Source organism: Aulostomus chinensis, chromosome 5 (genome assembly GCF_037954235.1).
Source record: "Aulostomus chinensis isolate RoL2024-O1b breed Wild chromosome 5, RoL_Achi_v1.0, whole genome shotgun sequence".
NCBI lineage: Eukaryota > Metazoa > Chordata > Actinopteri > Syngnathiformes > Aulostomidae > Aulostomus > Aulostomus chinensis.
The window spans coordinates 19705595-19726280 of NC_141324.1; the positions used below are offsets into that span (position 1 = coordinate 19705595).

The 20686-nt window shown below is 42.4% G+C and overlaps 2 protein-coding genes across 4 annotated transcripts in view; both read left to right on the forward strand.

The window, feature by feature from the left end:
- LOC147261631 (tensin-3-like) overlaps positions 1–9236 on the forward strand; it is a 34872-nt gene extending 25636 nt beyond the window's left edge. Inside the window, exons 16-27 of one of the 2 annotated variants that reach the window (XM_086203752.1) lie at positions 309–392; positions 2090–2222; positions 2860–3416; positions 3501–3587; positions 3671–3802; positions 5464–5559; positions 6155–6232; positions 6346–6423; positions 6573–6741; positions 6884–6952; positions 7163–7192; positions 7296–9236. In XM_086203752.1, the coding sequence (XP_086059878.1) occupies positions 309–392; positions 2090–2222; positions 2860–3416; positions 3501–3587; positions 3671–3802; positions 5464–5559; positions 6155–6232; positions 6346–6423; positions 6573–6741; positions 6884–6952; positions 7163–7192; positions 7296–7440 (1658 nt within the window). In that variant the 3' untranslated portion in view covers positions 7441–9236. The remainder of the gene's footprint in view (positions 1–308; positions 393–2089; positions 2223–2859; positions 3417–3500; positions 3588–3670; positions 3803–5463; positions 5560–6154; positions 6233–6345; positions 6424–6572; positions 6742–6883; positions 6953–7162; positions 7193–7295) is intronic. The other variant, XM_086203753.1, reaches the window with a different exon arrangement.
- Positions 9237–16783: 7547 nt separating this feature from the next.
- On the forward strand, positions 16784–20483 carry LOC147261632 (insulin-like growth factor-binding protein 3). Of its 2 annotated transcripts, none has more exons than XM_086204984.1 (4): positions 16784–17156; positions 17633–17880; positions 18660–18779; positions 20358–20483. In XM_086204984.1, the coding sequence occupies exons 1-4, from the start codon at positions 16784–16786 to the stop codon at positions 20481–20483; spliced, it is 867 nt and encodes a 288-aa protein (XP_086061110.1). The 2 variants fall into 2 exon arrangements, with proteins under 2 accessions (XP_086061110.1, XP_086061111.1); XM_086204985.1 differs by having other exon boundaries at positions 17762–17880.
- The last annotated feature ends 203 nt before the right edge of the window (positions 20484–20686 follow it).

The following is a 20686-nucleotide window of genomic DNA, read 5'->3' on the forward strand; positions in this document are numbered from 1 at the left end:
TTTAAGAAATGCCTTAATTTGGTACCTTTGTTGCATATAAAATGCCTTAATTCAGAATGGTTTTTCTAAAGATAAAAAAGTATTAAATCTACTATAAAAAGCACATTTGAATTTTAAATCACTTTATATTTGGCTGTGTGTGTGTGTGTGGGTGTGTGTGTGTGTGTGTGTGTGTGTGTGTGTGTGTGTGTGTGTGTGTGTGTGTGTGTGTGTGTGTGTGTGTGTTTGGACCCTGAGCATAAATGTTATATCAAATTTATATAAAGTGTTAATCAAACCACTAAAACGCTTGTCCTTGTTCGTTTCAGTGAAAAACATGTCTGAGTTTACTCAACTCAGGCAAACTCCATCTCCCAGCATGCAGTCCTACGGAGTCTGCAGAACAGACCACGGTAGGCTCATGTTTCTCTGCAGTTTTTCCTTCTGATACAAATCTAGACAGCCAGTGACAAAAAGGCTAGACAGTGAACGGGGGGTCACAGTTTGTCTTTCATGTCTGACTGCATGTGGCGTGTCAGGTCCTTGTCACTGCGACACTGTTGTTGGTGGAATTTTTGCGGTTTTAAAGAATTAGATTGAAAACAAAGATGTCTCAAAAAACGCAAAAATAGGGAGATTCCTGAGCAGTCTCTGCCCGTCACGTTTGGTTTACGGAGAATGTCTGCGTGGTCATGGCTTTTGGAAAACCTTTTTTAGAGACATAACAGTGTTGTTGTTAAATTGAAATATGAAGCATTTCAGTGGTTTTGTGTGTGTGTGTGTGTGTGTGTGTGTGTGTGTGTGTGTGTGTGTGTGTGTGTGTGTGTGTGTGTGTTGGGTTGATGTGTGTTTGCATATGGGTGTTTTCGGTGGCGTTTGTCTGAGGTGGGACGCAGCATGGGCCACAGCACTTTCTAGCAGCAGTGATTGAGGACTGTTGTGAAGATGTGAACTGTCTTGTTTCTTTTAGACCTACCTCACATTCAGAGCTTGTCTGTTGACATATGCGTTGCTTTTTGAATCATTTAGGGATTTTTATTCATGAAGCAGAAAATCTAGAAACACCAGAAACAAATAGTTAAGTTCACAGCAGGATCGTCTGTCATTTTGATCCACTTTGACCCATTTTGGACTCGTCTCCGTTGTGGTGTACGGTATATCTTAAGGCCTGGGAACAGATCTGTACCCCTGCTGTGCCTCTTACAACCAAGACACAGAAATAATCACTACATTCAGTCCTGACTCATCTCCATGGTTACTGTGAGTGAGGAAGCAAGACACACACAAAAAAAAAAAAAAACTGAAAAAACTTTTCTTCCCCCATGAAAGTGTCTTTGTGTATACCGAGGGGAAACAGGGAGAAAGCAGCAAGTCTTTTAGCTGTGCACGACTCCGATCTGTAAATGTTCCTGTGACGTCTCAGGTTCACTGACTTCATGTTGAGGTGGATTAAAGCTTTTAGATAATTATGTGTGAAGGCTTTTAATTTGGAGTTCCTTTTGGGAACTACACCTAATAGGTTTTGTGGCGGAAATAATTGGTGACTGGTTTTCTAGAGATTGACGGTCAGGGTCGAGCAACAACAAACACTTTATTTTCCTCAGAGGATATTTGCATGTCATGGCATGTTATGTTTTTAGACAGCGTTACTACAGCTGAATGATACGCTGCTTTTTGACTGTTTGAAATTTTTACTGTCAAATATTGTAGATATATTGATAAATATTCTTCAGTGCTGTTAACAAAACGTGTATTTTGACCATCCAAAATATATTTTAATGACTTCCTGTACATGTGCACATTTTTATGTTACAGCAGAGATCATTTTAAGCAATGATACTGTTAAATAGTCTGATCTAAGAACAATGCCTAAGTAACAAAATAAGCATGTATATTATGAATTTAATATTAGCCTGAAAGTTTACGTGCTGATAGCGATATGTGTTATCTGTGAAAGGCAAACATCTGCAGGAACATCAGGCTGACACAGATCTATGCGTGCCACCATGGCGGGTTTGCATGAATACAGCAGAGGCAGCAGCAGCATGGCTGTCAATGTCTTCATAAACCTGAAAATGATACATTTTTGTCTTTTTGTTTTCTAACGCAGAACCTCGAGGGTATTCAGAGATGATGAGTCATGTTGGAGTGGACGGCTTACCAGACTCCGCCATTAACTGCCACAGGACGCTAACTGCTACACATTCCGCTTCTGTCATTGGGACCTGTCAGCGGACAGACAGGTAGAAATCCAGCTAATCGAAAACCTCAATTAAAGTCATACTTCACTCAAAGAGTGATTTTTTTTGTTGTTGTTGTTGTTTTTTAGCCTCTCAAGTACTCAAAAATGGGTATCTTGAGCTCACTAAGATATTTTTTCCCTCCTGCATTGTTTCTTTGTAACTCCAGAATGCAGAAATAGCCTGCCATATATGTTTAGCTTGAAGCTAAAGGAGGCGACAGCTAGCTACGGCAACAAACAACTGCCAAGGCTAACAAAAAAAAAACATTAATTTGCATACTCTGAAGTGCATAGTGTGTTTATTTTTAGCGCAAATGCTAGACTATTAGCCATCAGTCTCCATTAGCTTCAAGCTAAATGCAAATGGCTAGCTCTTTCTGTATTCTGGAGTAACAAAGATGTAGCACAGGAGGGACCTTTTGAGCTGAAGACACCTATTTATGAGAAGGAAAAATACAGTTTTTGAGGGTGAAATATCGCTTAAATACTAACATGCTTTTGGTACTAGAGAGGGAGGACTGGTCGAAATAAACATTAAACCTGGGTGTTGAGCATCCCCGTTCTAGTTGTATCAAAGATATAAACAAGAGGACTGGTTTTTATGACTCCGTATTTTTGTTGATGCTTTTTAACTCAAGCTCATCAGTGAACCAGTCCTGGCCAGAGCATCCTGTCCTGAGCCGTCAGTCCTCTCTGAGCGGTTACCCCTCAGCCAGACAAGCACCACAGCGCTCCACTTCACTGGACTACGGTCACCACTCTCCTTCTCTGCACCACCCCCACATCCACCCTGCCCCTAATGCCCACAGCTCCCCTCGCAGCAGCCAGCGAAGCCGCATGGCTCGCTACGCTCTCAGCCGCAGTCCTGCCCAAAGCTTTGAGGAGCAGAATGACTCAGGTCTTGGCTATGGTTCAGACTGTCTCACCTCCACCTCCTCTCTGCTGGGAAACGGAGGCAAAAATGAAATGGATCTTCTCAAATCCATGGACTCGAATCACAATCAACCTCAGATGCAACCGCCACATCTGCCTGAAAAGAAGAGGGCATCGGATGGAGAGCATTCACTGGGAACGTCCTCTCCAGCCCTCAGTGGCTTCTCAAGCCCCCACAGCGGCAGTTCTCTGAGTATCCCCTTCCCCAACGTCTTGCCTGACCTCTCAGCTCAGACGTCAGGCACAGCCTCACCGCTGCCAGGTGAGCTAAGTTCCGCTCATGAAGCAAACGCCCCCCTGGCTGAGCAAGCATACACAAATCAACTATACTCTTGTGTTTTCACAGATGTTCTGACCAGCAAGCAGGTTACTGTAAAATTTGTGCAGGACACATCGAAGTTCTGGTACAAACCGGATATCTCACGGGACCAAGGTAGTCTCACTGAACCAAAGCAGCTCAGACAATCATAGATCACATTTTGTTACTCAAGTTCTGATTGCATTTCTTTCAATTAGCCATTTCAGTCTTGAAGGACAAGGAGCCCGGCTGCTTCATCGTACGGGACAGCCATTCCTTCAGGGGGGCCTACGGACTGGCCATGAAGGTTGCTACACCCCCACCCTCAGTTCTCCAGCAGACCAAGAAAGGTACTGTAGATTTGAATAAAATAGTGCAACTTGTTGAAAAGGTCCTTGATTGTATTTGAGTGAAGATCCAGGGTCAGAAAAGGATCACAGTAGCCTTTTATGGTCATGTGACCTCTGGTGTTGGCTGGTCTGGGAGCAGAAAAATTGATATTTTTAGTAGGATGATGAGAATATTTTGATCAGTACCCCATGGACCCTGGTTCGGGATCAGGGTGCGGTGATAAGACTCAGTAAGATATTGCAAGTGATTCAGACCTGATGATGTCATAGGGCCTCAGTGGAGGTATTCTCTCTGAGCACCCTTTAGTTTACATATCTATCACTTTCTAAGATTGTTGATATTTCTTCTCTCATTTTTGCACTTGTTTAACATGTTTAGAACTACTCGTACTGTATCTGCTTTCTTCTTGTGGAATGACAGGATTGATAATCCCGTTTTGTCTGTTAGCCAAGTGTAAAAACTGGAGACTGGTGGAAACAGCTCATCTCTCTTTTACTGCTTTGTAAAAGTATGCAGCAGCTGTGATTTCTGTAATTTACTGTCTTGAGCACATCACGGCCACGTGGCTTCTCCCTAAACAACAACATATTTTTACATTTTGGTTTATTCTTTGGTTAAATAAAAAGATCATGCTAAATTTTGGAGAGACCAAGTCAGTGAGCAGCTTGCTGTTCCCCCTCCATTCTCAGTTTTTATGGTAAACTCACTTAATATCCTGGCTCCACACTCGCTTCACACGACATGTGTATATGTTCAGTAGTTTTTGTGGAAAAAGATTGCTGCAGTAGAGGGAGGAACATCCTGGGAAACATTCATGACGGTGTCACACACAAAGCCATCTACAGTTACGTCACACTGTACTTCACCTGCATACTGGAACCTGAGAGTCTCTTCCTCTTGTAGGGAGCTTCTCACTCTGTGTTACACTCCTGGGCGACATCGTGATGAAGCAAAACAGACCTCTATTGCCTGATAGATTTAAATGCGCAGCTAATGTTTCACCTCCTAACAAAGGTTGTGCTGGGTCCAGAGGCCTGTTCTGATCCCAGCGCCTTCTCCTGGGAAGCTCCCTGTCCCACAACGCAGGAGTTACTGATGATATCAAAAGGTCTTTAGTTATTCAGGCTTAGCTGGGTATATTCTGGAGAGCAAAGACTGCAGTATAAACTCCACACACCACTTGAATTTATACAAGTAGATGTACAAGTAGCTGCATTTATAGGGTATTTGTCTTTATTTGCTAACATACTTCTTGCACCACCCAACCGCAGCATTCACTTAATGCCCCTCACACGCACCTGTCTCTTTGTTTGTCTTTGCAGTCCGACAGCACCTGTGGTGACATCATAACACGCTCCCTCTCCACAGCTTAGGGCATTGTAGTTCCTTCTAAGTGTGAAACCCAACCCGTCTTAAGGAGCAGGCCTTTCTCTAAGCTTTTGTGTTCAGACATTCCTCACTGACTCTTCCTGACCCCCTCAGACGCGCTTCTGTTCAATCATAATCCCATTCATCCCTGAATGTAGAGGTTTAATATGTTTTATGTAACTCATCACTGGGACATTACATGTTGTACTGAGACAGAGAGTAAATCTTGTCACAGACTACTGTGATGAATTGATTCCCTCTCATTTTCTTGATTTACAATTTTGTGTAACAGGAGGAGATTTATCCAATGAGTTAGTACGCCACTTCCTGATTGAGTGCACACAGAAAGGGGTTCGGTTGAAGGGTTGTCCCAACGAGCCCTATTTTGGTGAGTGTCCTCTTACTTCTACTACAACTACAACTACTCCTACTACACTTGGCTTACATCTTCTGGGTCTTTGGTTTAACTGTTCCAAAGATTTCATGCACAATGCTGCCCTCTGTTGGTCACTGGTGGATTGTACCACAGCCTGCAATGTTCATGCAGGTTATTTACAACTTCATGTTTTTATTTACCTTTAATTATGTCTTTAAAATTTCTGAAACAATGTGATGTTTTCCATTTCAGATAATAGAATTAAACATTTATGCTTTTATTTAATGTTACTAATCCACCCCTTGTAATATAAATGATGCATGCTGCAGTTTCTCCGTTTTTTCTGGTGTCTTCTTCTTTATAATCATACTCTTATATATATGTACCATCTACTATTACTAATATTAGCATTAGCAATATGGGTATTGCAGTATTTAATTTTTATTAGAAGCAGACCACACATGTACATAGATAGATAGATAGATAGATAGATAGATAGATATTAGTATTAACATAAAATTCACTCGACAATTGCTGATGTTATACTTTTGTTGCAACTAAGCACCAAATCACTGTAATTATCTTGAATATGTTCTTGTTTTGACAGGAAGTTTAACTGCGCTGGTCTGCCAACATTCAATTACTCCTTTGGCTTTACCCTGTAAACTTATTATCCCAGATAGAGGTGACAGACACACACACACACACACACACTCACACACACACACACACACTTTCTCACATGGTAGTTGTCTATTTTTTTCTGTGATGGTTCTGACATGATGTTGTTGTTCCCAGATCCTCTAGAAGATGTTGTGGAGAATTCCTCTCAGTCAGTCACCAACTCTGCTGCTGAGCTGCTAAAACAGGGAGCAGGTAACTAGGAGTCTAACGTCACCTACTCTGAATAGACATAATGACAAAGCAACAGCAGGTCTCCTCAGAAACACAGATGCAGTCAGTAGGTGAAGGTGCTCCTTATCCTAATGTCAGTAAAAGTGATTTGTGTGTGTGTCCCTGTGCAGCCTGTAACGTGTGGTACCTGGGCTCCGTGGAGATGGAGTCCCTGACGGGGGTCCAAGCCGTGCAGAAAGCCACTAGTATGACCCTGAGCTCCAGCCCACTACCAACCTCCACAGTGGTCCACTTCAAGGTGTCGTCCCAGGGAATCACCCTCACTGACAACCAGAGGAAGTGAGTTCAGCACACCTACATACTTGCACACATGCGCGCGCACACGCACGCACGCACACACACACACACACACACACACATACACACACACCACATATCCTTTCAAAGTCATGCTTCTCTACAATCACTTGTCTCTTTTTAGGCTTTTCTTCAGGAGGCATTACAATGTCAGCACCGTCATATATTGTGCTTTGGATCCTCAAGATAGAAAGTGAGTATTGCTGATTTTAACACATGTAATTTAAGGTGTTTCAGGTTGTTTGCTAAGTATTGTGTCAAACCACCCTGTCATTAAGAAGGTGTGGTGTGAGGAGCAGGAGAATACCAACAGATGTACCTTGAAAGCGTAGTGTTATGGCCAACGAAGGAATGAGCAAAGTATTTAAGTATTTCTAATAATCTAAAACTCTTCTGATTGTAGGTGGAAAAAAGATAGCTGCCCTTCAGCAAAGTAAGAAAATTCTTCTTCTTCTTATTAGTAGTAGTAGTACACAGCCAGAACAGCAGCAACTTTTGCAGTTTGATATATACTATAATTTCCTGTACCTCTGCAGGATCTTTGGCTTTGTGGCAAGGAAAACGGGCACCTCCATGGACAACATATGCCATCTGTTTGCAGAGCATGACCCCGAGCAGCCGGCGAGCGCCATTGTCAACTTTGTGTCAAAGGTGATGATCGGCTCACACAGGAGTAAGTAGGCACAGGAAGTCGATCTCCAGGAGAGACGAGAAACAGGAAGTCAGGAACTGAAGTGCCAGGATGGTACTGAATGATATTTTTCAGACTTTAAGGACTGAAGATAACGGGACTCTTATCTGGTTATTATTATTCAAATGATGACTTCTCAGCACATGGGCATTCAACAGAAATGTAAACTCATATGTTGCCTTTTTTTTGTTAACTAACTGTAGAGTAGTCATTTAAGAAACCTGGAAAAGATGTGTGTAATCCTTTTTCTTCTGGTGTACAACATTATAAAAACATATTTTAATTATCTTATGCAGCTTTGTTTTTGGTTCTGAGAGAAAATCATATTGCATGTGAGACTTTGTCATTAATCCAAAACCTATTTCATTAAAGGGTGTATAAAGTTCAACGCTGGGTCTGTCCAGCATGCAGTATGAACTGCAGCAGTGTGTATAATTTGGATTATGACATTGCATACATACTTTATCTATGCAATGTATATGTTTTATTTTTTTAAACCGTGGCGTACTTTACATGCCCAGCATGTACAGTATGTGGCTTCCATGATAAATAATGTTCCTCTACTAAGCTGTATGTGAATATGACCACTTTTAAAGCTGCCAACATTTTAATGAAAGTGTGTGATGAAATATGAGAAACAGTAGAAAATATTTTAAGTAAAAACCCTAATATATGTATGTATGTGTATATACATATATGTGTGTGTGAGTGTGTATATATGTATACATATAAATATATATACACATGTATGTGTGTTTGTGTGTGTATGTGTATATATACGTATATGTATATATAAACGTGTATATATATATATATATATATATATATATATATATATATATATATGTATCTGTGTGTGTGTGTGTGTGTGTGTGTGTGTGTGTGTGTGTGTCATGTGACAATTATAACACATCAGTACTCAAAGTAAAATTGTTTTTGTTTTGAACTCTTTGTGAGGACTGGTGGCCACTAACAGCACTGCAGTGTTTGAGTATCACTATCTATGATTTTTTGTGTACTATTTTGAATTTTTAAAAGAGATACTCGCTGCTATAGTGGGAGAACAAAGGCTGTACTTATGTTAGCGTGCTCAGAGTTGCACGAAGCCATTTCAGTTCAACGTCTGCAGTGACACAGTAAACTTGCTCTGGAAGGAAGAGAACGCTGGAGAGTGGGGCTGGGCTGCATCATATCATGTATCACAATATTTCGTATCTATTTAGGTACATGAATTACGTTTATGTTGTTTATTTCAATTCTATTTCAAACATTTGAGAAATAATTTTGTGATAACTCTGACTATTTGGAAAGGTCTATCACAATTCTCAATGTTTTAGTAATTATAATTATATATTACATTTATATAGCACCTTTCAAAGTACCCAAAGATGCTTTAAGAGGCAAAAAGTACACTAGACTAGAGTTGATACTGTTCAAACCTAGACAGAACACAGCAGAAACACTTTTATACAAAGTTCAGTATATATCCATAAATTGCTCAGCCCTACTTTCTTGTCGATGTTGCGTATAAGATGATAACCATAGAAATCAATTCCTTTGTGAAGGGCAGCCATTTTTGCCAGAGAGGGACCTGCCACCACAGTAAAGCTCTGTTAATATTATTATTACAAGTGTAATTTGTTGTGTTTTTTTTCTTGAATTATTATCTGTACCTCATACAGTACTAATCTTATACAATACTGGACCTCTGTGGATAACGTGAACAGTTTATTTGTATATTGACTTGTTTGATTTGCTTTGTAAATAAAAGGGAAACATTTCTGCAGTCGTGTTGCTCATTTGAAACAGTCTAAATCTAAACCTCAGTAAAAGGTTTGACAGCCACAGATACTTGCTGCGTCACATGCACGAGAGGATTTTAGGAGATAAAAATGTAGCTTCACAGCACGTTTTAGTGGAAAATTGTTTTTTTTTTTTTTGCAGCTGTTCCAATTATAGCCAGCAGAGGTCACTGTTAAAACTTTTGGACCCTGCAAAAAGTGGGGCGTTTTTTTTTCTTATGTACCCCCCCCCCCATACACACACACACACACACACACACACACACACACACACACATACACTCCCCACCTCAAAACCTATTTTCTCAGTAATCGGAGAGGGCTGGAATAGTTCTGATCTTCATCTTTTTAGGGGGCTTCCACACACGTTCCTAGAATGTCTTCTTCTTTCTGTCGGTCCATGAAACGTGTCCACTGTCTCTTTTAGCTCCACACAAGCCCGGACAGGTAGTTTTAATGGTGCTGAGAGGGAATAAAAATTGCAGAGCTAAGGGAGGGAGAGGAAAGTGTGTGTGTGTGTGTGGGGGGGGGGGGGGGGGAGGTAGACCCTCCCTCTTCACTACTGTCCCTCTGCAGGTGGTGAAAGTGAAGAATTCCCGGGGAGGGCAGGAAGGAAGTGAAGGCCCAGGTGTGGCGACTGCAGAGAGACCAGAACCCGTCTTCCTCTGTTATTTAGTGCCGAGTGGCCTTGAAATAAAAGACTCAGGGGAAAGTCCAGAAAACCAAGCAACATTATTAGACTACAGAAGAAGCTGTCAGGAGACACAATATTTCACGCAGGTAATTACAGCGTGTACCAGAGTTATGTAGGTCTGACTCTACGCTGGAGGAATCCCCATTGAAATGTGATTTATGTCTCTTAATATTTACAATTTACCAAGCCGATTAATGACAGGAGCAGAAATTACACGAGCGCTGACTTATTTAAACGTAGCAGTTACTTCTGTTCTATAATTACTGCTGTTGTGGTCCCAACCGGACCTGTAACAGACATCGATTTAACCTGTCACATGCACTTCGTCCGTCACGACAACAACAGCAACAACAACAACAAAACGACTTTTTTACTTTTGCAGGTAATGTGGAGGTGAAAGGCTGACAGAGCTCCTCCAAGCACCCCATCTCTGCAGCCTTTTTACAGCCGCTTAATTAGAGGGGCAGGGCTCATCTGTTTCCTCTGAAGCAGAACAAAGGTTGAAGAGCAGAAAATAGAAAAAGCTTTTTTTTTGGAGGGGGGGGGGGTAGCTGCATAATTTGGGGCCCCCTGTTTGTTTTTCAGCAGACACCGTGTGCTAAAGTGCCATGTAGTAGCTCACGGCAAGTCCAGAAGATGCTGTGAACATTATGTTCTACTACATTGCACCATGCTCTGAAAGAGTCAGACAAATGTCTTCATTCAGCACTAAAACTGCACATTTCCAGACGATAAAAGTCAGTTTACACACAAGCATCGCCGACATGTCAACAGAAGAGAGGTAGAGCCGACCCATTCACGGGAGGGTTGGACGTTTTTTGAGCCCGCTGGTGTCTAGGGATGTCCTTTCTCTGCTAAAAATGTCACCAAGAAGAGTCTCATTAGGCCACTGAACTGGAATCAACAAGCCATTCGGTCAAGCGTCGCCTCTGCAAAGGGATTTGGGAATTAAGCAGGGGTGTCAAGCCTGGCTGGGCGTTCATATGGTTCCCAAACATTTGTGCCTTTATTACAGTTAAAGTCAGAGAGGGAGGGAGGAGCTCTGGTTCTGTTCTACAATGTTCTCAATTAATAATGTAAAACTGGTTTCTCTAGAATCCATTTTTCAATTTTGACTCGTTTTACTGGATTCTAGTCATGCGTATCTCATTAGTACTTATTATTATCATTACTGTATCATACAACTGACCAGCCATTACAGTTACTTTTTCTTTAGAGGGCTGAGATTTGATTGATTTTACTGACTCAGGTATTTGACAGTAGAATCTTCAGGTCAAGGTAACACAGAGCAGGGAAAATTAACTAAAGGGAAGATAAGAATTTTAATAATAGAGATCTGAAAGCCAAATGCAAGTCAAACGCGTATTCATCACATGAGTATTTACAAGTGAGGGGTGGACTAAAACAGCCAAATGAGTCCCGTATGTGTGGAGTCAGAGGAATGTGAGATACCAAGCGTCAGTCGATGCATTTCCGTAATATTTTATTGATGTTTAGAGGAGAGGTGGAGATGAGGCTGAAATGAACAGCAGGGTATCATCAGCATATAGAGATGCAGTGGCCTTCCATGGAGCTCCTTTGATCAAGACCGCCCATTATTATGCTTCAAATGTCTTTAATTCATCTGAAACATAACATAACCTTGGTAAATAAACAATAGGTTGGCTGAGATTTGCAATTATCAGTGTGGAAAATGGAGGTTTCACTGTTTGTTTTTAACATTTTTGACCTTTTACGCTCCTTCGCATTCAAGTATTTCTCCCTCTGTTGAAAGAAATATTAAGTGAGAAGATTTCTACGGCTGGATGAAACTATCGGAGTTGATCTGTTTGTCATACACTGATAATACCCAACTTTTTCTGTCCAGTTTAAGATCAAAACACATTTTATAACTCCAGAGTACCAACCCTTATAAAGTAAGTGTAGCATGAAGGGATTGTCCCTCCCCCACCGACTCATTCAGTCTTTGTTTACAATGAATAATGGAGTGTCTGTAACGATAATGTACGTGACTTGGCAAGGCGACTTTGAATAAAACCCTGTTGAAAAAGATAAAGTATGAGTGGAGGAGCACTTTATGTGTGATTAGAAGCTGTTTCTACACATTATATATTATACTGGTTCAAGAGCTCTTATGTCACAAGGCTTGCGGATGGTCAGAGCGCTAAATTTAGAATCAATATGTTCTGCACATGTGAGGAAACTTACGCACATGTGTGCAAACATGTTAAAAAGTCATTCTGTGCCTGAGTGAGACAGAGAAATACAGACATAGGAAGTGATATTGTCTGGGGGGGGGATTCAGGGCCCAAAGTGAGCGGCGCCACTCTCAGCCCACTTCCGAGCTCCCTGCAATCCGTCAGAGTGAACGGTAAGTGCTCCTCTCTCTCTCTCTCTCTCTCCATCCTCCTCTTTGCTTAGGCCTAATTACAACCTTGGACTGCCTCGGGGGCTAAGCCTCCAGAAATGGGGACCATGACAGCTCTACAAGTAGACCACTCCAAAAAAAATAATTAACTGACTTTGGAATTAGATGAAAGGTGGCCTTTGGCCCTTTTTTTGGGTTTATATGTTGTTCTCCATTCAAACCACATCTAATAATCAGATAATTGTTGTTGCTGTGTATGGGTGCGAGTCAGCGTGGAATCAAAGGGAAAAGATGATCGCATTAATCATAATATGCAGCCAATTGATCTGTGAGTCTGGTGAAAATGTCTCAGACAGCAGCAATTATAGGAGAGACGGTCATGAGACGAACAGGACGAAAAGAAAAACAGTCCTTAGCAGAATTGTCATGTGATCTGAGGCAGCCTCATACCTAAGCAGCACCAGTCCCCCTCTCTTACTCTAACACACCTACATATGTACACCCCCCCCCCCCCCCGCCACACACACACCTCTCTGCCACCCTTAATTCCACATTGCAGTTGAGGAAAGGTTGCGTCCCTCTGGGCTAAACCATTCATGCTCCAGTTGTACTTTTCTACCTGCGACATACGTTTTTCCCTCTTGTCCCTCTTTTGGACTTGGACTTGGACTTGGGGCTTTGGGATTCGTGAACAATCTGTATTTAGCTCAGCCCTCCAAAAAACAGCAGCAGCAACAAAAACTCCAGCCCCTTTACCACTTTTTGCTTTAAATACTTCACACAAAGCACACAAGCAAGATTTATCAGCACCTGAGAAGGCTCCTGACACGGGGAACAAAAAAGTTAACCACGAAGTCAGCAAACTTGTTTGCTCAGCTGTGTCAACTAGCATGCTACTAGCTTAATGGGACGTTAACTTGATTATGTTGATGTCTGCTGAACATTTTTTAAAAGACGCGTGTTTTCCTGCTCTGTCTTCGCCGTGACCACAATGATTCATCCATCTCTCCTGCAACCATCACTGACGCTGCACTCGGAGAAAAACACAAGTGCAGGAATCGGCATGACAACCAAAGCTGGACTTGACTTGGACTTGTAAGAAAAGACGTGAGCTTTATTATTATTATTATCATTATTATTATTATTATTATTATTATTATTATTCAAAGATTGTGAACATAGTTGTACATACAATAAATGAGATGAATGAAAGTGCCTTCCAGGGCTAGTTTATATTTAGCTTCAGTGCTACACCTGCCTGTCAGCTGCAGCCAATGCAGTGTGTCTGATTTGTCTACATCCTTTAAAAATTCTGGAAAATTGCTTCAGATGAGGTTTTGACAAACAGTTGCGCAGCGTAGCCTTTGACAGCAGTTTATGTTAAACACATGTACAGTAATATCCTGTGTGTGCAAAAGCAAATTCTTCACACTCTCTCTTTATTGAGTGGCTGCTCTGCGGGACGACATTCCTTCAGTACATAGCTCCATGTGCCCGACGCTCACTTCTGCTATGCTGAATATGCACAGGTGGCTGAGACAACCCCCCACCACCCTGACCCTCCCAGGAGCTGCGAGTGGAGGGGAGGGAGGAAAATCAGCAGGCCCTTCTTTTTTTCTGCATATGAAACAAATGTTTGGCATTCCAACAGGCAGTGCTCTGCTGTAGACCTGTCTGTTAACAGGCGGCACTACGCCAGGGCTTGTTGGCAACTCACTTGACATGAGCGTCCAAGAAATTTCAAAAGCTAAAAGGAGCTACACACATCACCTGTCCTGCAGTTTTTCTTTTTGGGGCATTTTCGATCCACATCCCTACTCTCATCTGTAACCAATTAATAGTGGAGCTAAAAATGCAGCAGGTGTAATTACTGAGGAATTTTCACACTTACCCGTGTGGTATGTGTCCTTATTTCAAGTGCTTTGTAATAAATGAGTGCAGCAGACCCCCAAGCTGCCCCCACACCACAAGTTCACGGACCAAAGCTTCACCACTGTATGTACAAGCAGCAGGCACATAGGGTGAATTCTTTGCATGACTCAAAAACACAACCTATTTTCCTTCATGTTATGAGCAAGACGGAGTAAAATGGTATGATATGACAATAATACTTTAAGTTGAATCCTATGTCACAGTTCATACATTCAGTACCAGGATGTGATTTACATCTTCTCACTTATACAGAACCAAGTAGTACAGTTACACACAAGATGAACTGATTTCATCAGCAGCAGAGGAAGAACCATTCAGAAGTAAGCTATTGTTGTATCATTATATACTGTTTTACTTCTGGCTCTGGCTATGTCTGTACACTGCATATCTGTAATTTATTACATTTTTATAATTGCATGTATTTTTTTTGCACACTAAATTTAAATTACAAGATGCACAGCAAATGCTTCTATTCTTTTAGGTTGTTATATATCTCATTTGCTATCACTTAGCTGTATTCTTTATTCTGTTGGTTACTCATCTAACTAGTAGCCCAGAGGTACTTTGCTCTTTTTTCCAAATCAACCTGGCGTGTCGAGAATTCCCTAATTTGGATGAGTAGTAAGGAGGATTTTTTTGTTTTTATTCTGTTGTAGGGTTTCGTTTTGTTTTCAGTTTGAAAATCAGTATCGCAAAGAAAAAGGCTGATTTTTTGTTTTGTTTTGGGTGAACTATCCCTTTAAATAAAGTAACTACTTCAGTTTAATTCAGGTTGGCTCAAATAGCGTCAGCAGCTACAACAGCAGCATGCTACTTTTGATGGCTATGCCTCAGTTTTAATATCAAAATACACTTAACAGTTACAAACATTTAATGTGCATATTGTGTAAAAAAAAGAAAAACAACAAAAACAGCATCTTCAACGCGGTGCAGTCAGCAAGCAGAACACCAGCAACAGCCAGTGAGCATCAGAGAGGTGCAGAGGTTTGCCATTCAGAGCTTCTCCTTTGCATAGAAGGAATGAGATCAGTGACTCATCAAGAGTTTTGTGGAATTTCAGGTTAATTCTTCCAGGACAGGACAAGGACGAGCGTCAAGAGTGCGTCACAGATGCTCAACAGAGGATGCGTCGGCCACTGGAGAACGAGGAGGTGAGAGAGATGCTTCTCCCAGATGGAAAAACGTCCACCGAGCAACGTTTCCATCACCAGACAGCAGTCAGGTGGAGCCTCTGTGGTTGGTCGATACCTAAACCAGCTCTTCTCTGACCTTTATCGACCCCATGAGAGGCACCTGGGTTGAGATTGTGGCTTCTGGATACCACAGCCATGCAATAACGGGTTGACAAAGCTGAAATCCTCATTAACAGTGACATAAACTCATTTGTAGGGGAAAAAAGGTTTAAAATGAAATATTTGAGCACAGAACAAATAACTGAGGTATAAGTCCTACTTAAATTTTGCATAACAGTAAGAGTAATTAATATCAGGGGGACCAAGCCTATTCTTTTACTATCGTACTTTAACTACATTCTGCTGCTAAAATATTCTGGGTTCATACAAAATTTAGTTTAATTTCCAACTCCTTCCCAGGCCTATGAGGAAAACCTCCATGACTACACATACAGTATAGTATACAGACTTTTGGAAACATTTTCTGTTTTTTTATTGATCTTTCAAAAACATTTCCATTATTTTATGATAATTTTTCTAGCTTTTTCATGATGGTTTGAACCTTGACTTTTACAGATTTTTCGTGCAGGACCTTTACTTTGTAAATTTAATTTGCAGATTTCTGTCTCTCTCTCTCTCTCTCTCTCTCTCTCTCTCTCTCACACACACACACACACACACACTCACACACACACACACACACACACACACACACACACACACACACACACACACACACACCTGTTAAGTCTCTTAAGTAGAGTACAGGCAGAAATGAGTTCCTGAAATCTTTCATTTAATGCCTGTGAATGCCTGACCAGTCACGGTCTCTATGGTGACATCTGGCGCCCCCTATGGATGAATCCTCGTTACACGGATGCTCGGATCCTCTCCTGCGTGCCCCCCTACGAATCTGATGCACTTGATACACAAATACGTCTTCTGTGGATTTTGCTCTGTGAATGGATGATTATTTCTCTGAATGTGTGTAGTAGAATTATTCGTGTCTGTATATGCTGTAATAAAACACTTGAGAGGCAACCCAAATATCTGAGATGATGAATGGAAGCCTAGAATTGCTACTTTATTAATTTTATGTTCTTATCTTAACAGTCGGGCTGTAAATAGCTGTAAAATGTTCTGCAGAACCTCTGATGGTTACAGATAAATAACGAAGTTGAGGCAATTCATCAGTGAACCGCAAGCTATTCGGGGGTGTGACTACGGTCACTGGGGTCTATATATTGAGATGTTTTGTCTGGTGGCTTTATGTGAATGAGAGAGAGAAGCTGCCCAGTGAAAAGTCACCACAGCGGGACTCGGTGCGCCTCCTCACTTTGGCACCATATGCTCTCCGGCTCTACAATGGATTCTCGTTTTCGCGCACTTTGCATGACTTTTGTCTTGGCATCTTTTACCCGGAGGTCAGGTGCGATCGGGCCGGTTATCAGATGCGAGCCATGTGATGATGGAGCGCGGCTTTTATGCAAACCTTTACCAAAAGACTGCGCGGAGAAAGTCCGCGAACCGGGCTGCGGCTGCTGCATGACTTGCGCGCTGAGCTTCGGCCAACCGTGCGGCGTGTACACCGGGAGATGTGGCTCCGGACTGACATGTCAGCATCAGCCCGGTGAGACGAAACCTCTGCAGGCTCTGCTGGAGGGACGGGGGATTTGTGCAAACGCCTCTAATAAAGGACTTACCGACAGACCACCACCTCCTTTCAATGAACTGCCAGGTAAGTCTTGAGCGTGCACGCTCTTGTGCGCACTTTTGATACCTAACAGATTGTTCGCGCAGTCTTGAGCGCGTACTTATGCTGCTAATATATGGTTTCCTTTACACCAGAAGAGTTGGTGAGGAGACAAGTAGCTTTTTACATGTCATTTGGGGTCTTTTGGGAGGTTCTCTGTAATGGAAAGCGCATATAAATGATGTTCCCTCCGTCGATGGAAATAGAAAGTTTTAGTGATGCATACATTTAAAAAAACAAAACAAAACAAAACAAAACATAAGGACATTTTCTTTGCGAAAAAAAGAGACGCATATTTCCTGGCCGAATTGAAAGGAGTGCAAAAACAAACCACCATCTAAATGAATTGTAAAAATACTTTTAATATCTGTATTACTGTCAACAAAACAGTCCCTTTGCTACAAGGAGACCGTAGTCTGCTGTTTTATGAATAAACACATGTTGCTCTCAAACTTTGGCAGAGCCTATTGAGACTCAGGATGAGGAGCGTAATTCCACTGGCTCAAGCCTTCAAAAATTGTACACCACCCACAGACCCATGGGACCCGTGAGACCTCCGCTTCACCCCTTTCTCCCCTCTCCCAAGTCAGAAGTCTTAAGGCGAGAGCAGCAGAAGAGAACCCAGAGCTTTAAAATGGAGGAGCTCCCGGGACCACTCATCACAGACCAACAAAACTTTTCTCTAGAGATCAAACAGGAGCCTGAGTATGTAAGTACCCGCAACCAATATTTTCCTGTCTTCAGAGCATACTGAAGGAATGTTTTTCTCCTCTTTCTCTGTGTTTTGGTGTTTTTCTCTCCCTGTGGGTGATGAAATGTTTTGGGTAGCGGTGCTGACGGTTGGCAGGCATCATGAGCAATAGAATGGCATGGCAGCAAGCAGGGACGATGGCCCTGCGGCTGACCTGGGTCAGGCGGTTGTTTAGCCACAAGGCGTCCGCGTGCCGGGTGTACTGAGAGCCAGCGAATGATGGATTGGCCGATGTGAGTGCCTGTTGGGAAGCCCTGCTTCTATTTTGATCTTCTCTTTGGCCAGAGAAGTGAGCACACACTAGTAATGGGCTTTGACTGGCTGCTTTGATTAGTGACTGGAGTACTTGGCCTTGAGGACAAGCCTTTTGGCTCCGTCGTCGAGCTCTTTGAAATCACTTTATCCCCCCCACCCACCCACCACCAAACTTTTGTGCAAAGTGTAAAAGTTCCGAGCCGCTTTGGCAAACTGCTAAGCCTCTACAAGTTGGTCGGATGAATTTATTTCTCATCCGTCACCACTTTCAAATTGCAGCCATCATTGTTTAGGTATTACTGCAAAGTAGTGTGATGCAGCGTGAGTCAGCTTTGTTCAAGCTGAGAATTCCTGGAAATCCCTCTGCAAAAGGAAACAGCATCAACTACTTTCAGATTTTTTGTATCATTATGATGATTTTGAGCTGATGTTTGAATACTGGAGAAAGCGCCATAACTGCTTATGTGTTCCTCGTTGTTTAGGGTCCCTGTCGGAGGGAGATTGAGAGCATTCTCAGCAGCCTCAAGATTACAGACATTCTCAACCCCAGAGGTTTCCGCATACCCAACTGTGACAAGAAGGGTTTCTATAAGAAAAAGCAGGTAAAAGAAAAACACATCCAGCGATTCATTCATTATCTCCATGATAAAAGTCTTAATTTACAGTAAAAAAAAAGAAGGAAGTATTCTTTTGCTACATTAATAAAGATTCAAAGCTGAAGTCTAGTGACTCAAACTTCAGGCCTCCTGCAGCCCAATTACAGATTTGAAGCTGTCCTCCTGTAGTCATTGGTAGTTATTAGAACCTCATCATTGCACCACCATACCAGTGAGGTAGACCCTAGCCACTGGCTCTGGAGACAGCAACCACAGTTTGGAACCACAGGGGCCAAACCCCAGTAGCGTTGACGGCTGGGACGATACTCGTTTAACGGGAACCTTCCCAGGGAGACAGACGTCAAGGTGGCCACCGGCACCCGATGCGCTCGCCCCATAATTGCTGGACTTTTGAGAAGCAGAGCACAGAAATAGAGCTGCAGCCATCCCCACGCTCACATGGTTCACCCACGATCGGGTTGTAATAAATGAGTGGTTCTGACGCATTCATATGGAGGCACTTAAGGCTCCTGCGCCACTGCATCACCAAGGCAGCTTTTCTTATTACATAGCAGTCCCTCCTGCTTAATGGACGTGTTCTCCTTGACCTGCAATCATCTCATAACCAGCCACACAACGCCAGGCTCATTGTCTTTGTTTATGTAGAATGGATTGACCGTGTGGAGCCCGCAGGCGCTGAAGGAGCAGTAGACGTCACATGCAGATCAGTGTAAATTGGACTCCTAATCGCTATAAACGTCTCTGCAGAAAAAAGACTTGAACGTTGAGGATTTGTGTAGGAAATTGCAACTTTTACTGAACTGCGCAAGCCGTTTTTTTTTCTTATCCCCCGCAATACAATTCAGCTAAACCCCTTATGATGCATTCTTTTATGAAGATGTGGGATTCTTCGCAAGGATAAAATATCCTGAACCGCCTGTGCAAAACAAAAAAAAAAAGGTCAGATTGCATGAGAGTCCTGAGACTCATTCAAACCCTGCCGAAATATAAATAAGGATGACTTCCAACCTGATCAGCTCTGACTCCTCTGTGGAGCAGCAGCACAGTTTCTTTAGCCCTTGAAATGAATGGCTGCATGTTTTACTAGAGTGGAGGTTGACCTTTAGTAAAATTGGCAGTAAAATAACAGCCCTTGGGTAGCTCCACAGACTCTGTAAGTCATTTGTAGTACCCATAATTTGGAGCTGTGGGGTATAATCAGCAACAGATGATTCGTACTGGCCACCAGCTTCTGAAAATAGATCTTGGTTCTCAGTTGTTCACGAACGGGACTAAGCAAATATTTTACCAGGTTTCTGTTTACCTTAAAGGTCTCTATATGTGTGTGTAACAGGAGGTAGACCATAAAAGTAGCTCAAAATACCACAGTGTGTTGGATAGCCAAGGCTGCGTCGACTCAGCACAATCTGCCCATTAATGCCTCTTAACTATTGCGCCTCTACTTCATTGACTAAAGTGGCTCGTTACCCATAATGCTGCATATTCGGCTGGATTTTCATATTTTTACTTCCCCGACTTTTCTCCTCCCTCCTCTCTTCACCTTGTGTCATCTCTCACTTTCAGTGCCGTCCATCCAAGGGCAGAAAGCGAGGCTTCTGTTGGAGTGTGGACAAATATGGGCAGCCTTTACCGGGGTTTGATGGGAAGGAGCGAGGAGTTGCCCAGCTCTACAACTCTGAGAGCCAATAGGAGCAAAACAGGACGGAGGGAGGGCGGGTGGGAGTGAGAGAAAAAGAATTGTAAACAAATGGACACACTGAGGATATTGGGATAGAGTTCAAGAGATGGCTCAGCCGATATATGGATGTTTGCTATTTCTATCTGTTGCCTGTGGGACCTTTTCTGAGGCGGAGCAAGGGGAACAGAGGAAGAGAAGCAGGAGGAAGAAACCC

Bases quoted from the DNA above. Each gene is read 5' to 3' on its own strand.
- LOC147261632 (XM_086204984.1), top strand. From the start codon at position 16,784: ATGGATTCTCGTTTTCGCGCACTTTGCATGACTTTTGTCTTGGCATCT. The intron at 17,881-18,659 runs GTAAGTACCCGC...CTCGTTGTTTAG, and splicing joins TCAAACAGGAGCCTGAGTAT to GGTCCCTGTCGGAGGGAGAT. The intron at 18,780-20,357 runs GTAAAAGAAAAA...TCTCACTTTCAG, and splicing joins GTTTCTATAAGAAAAAGCAG to TGCCGTCCATCCAAGGGCAG.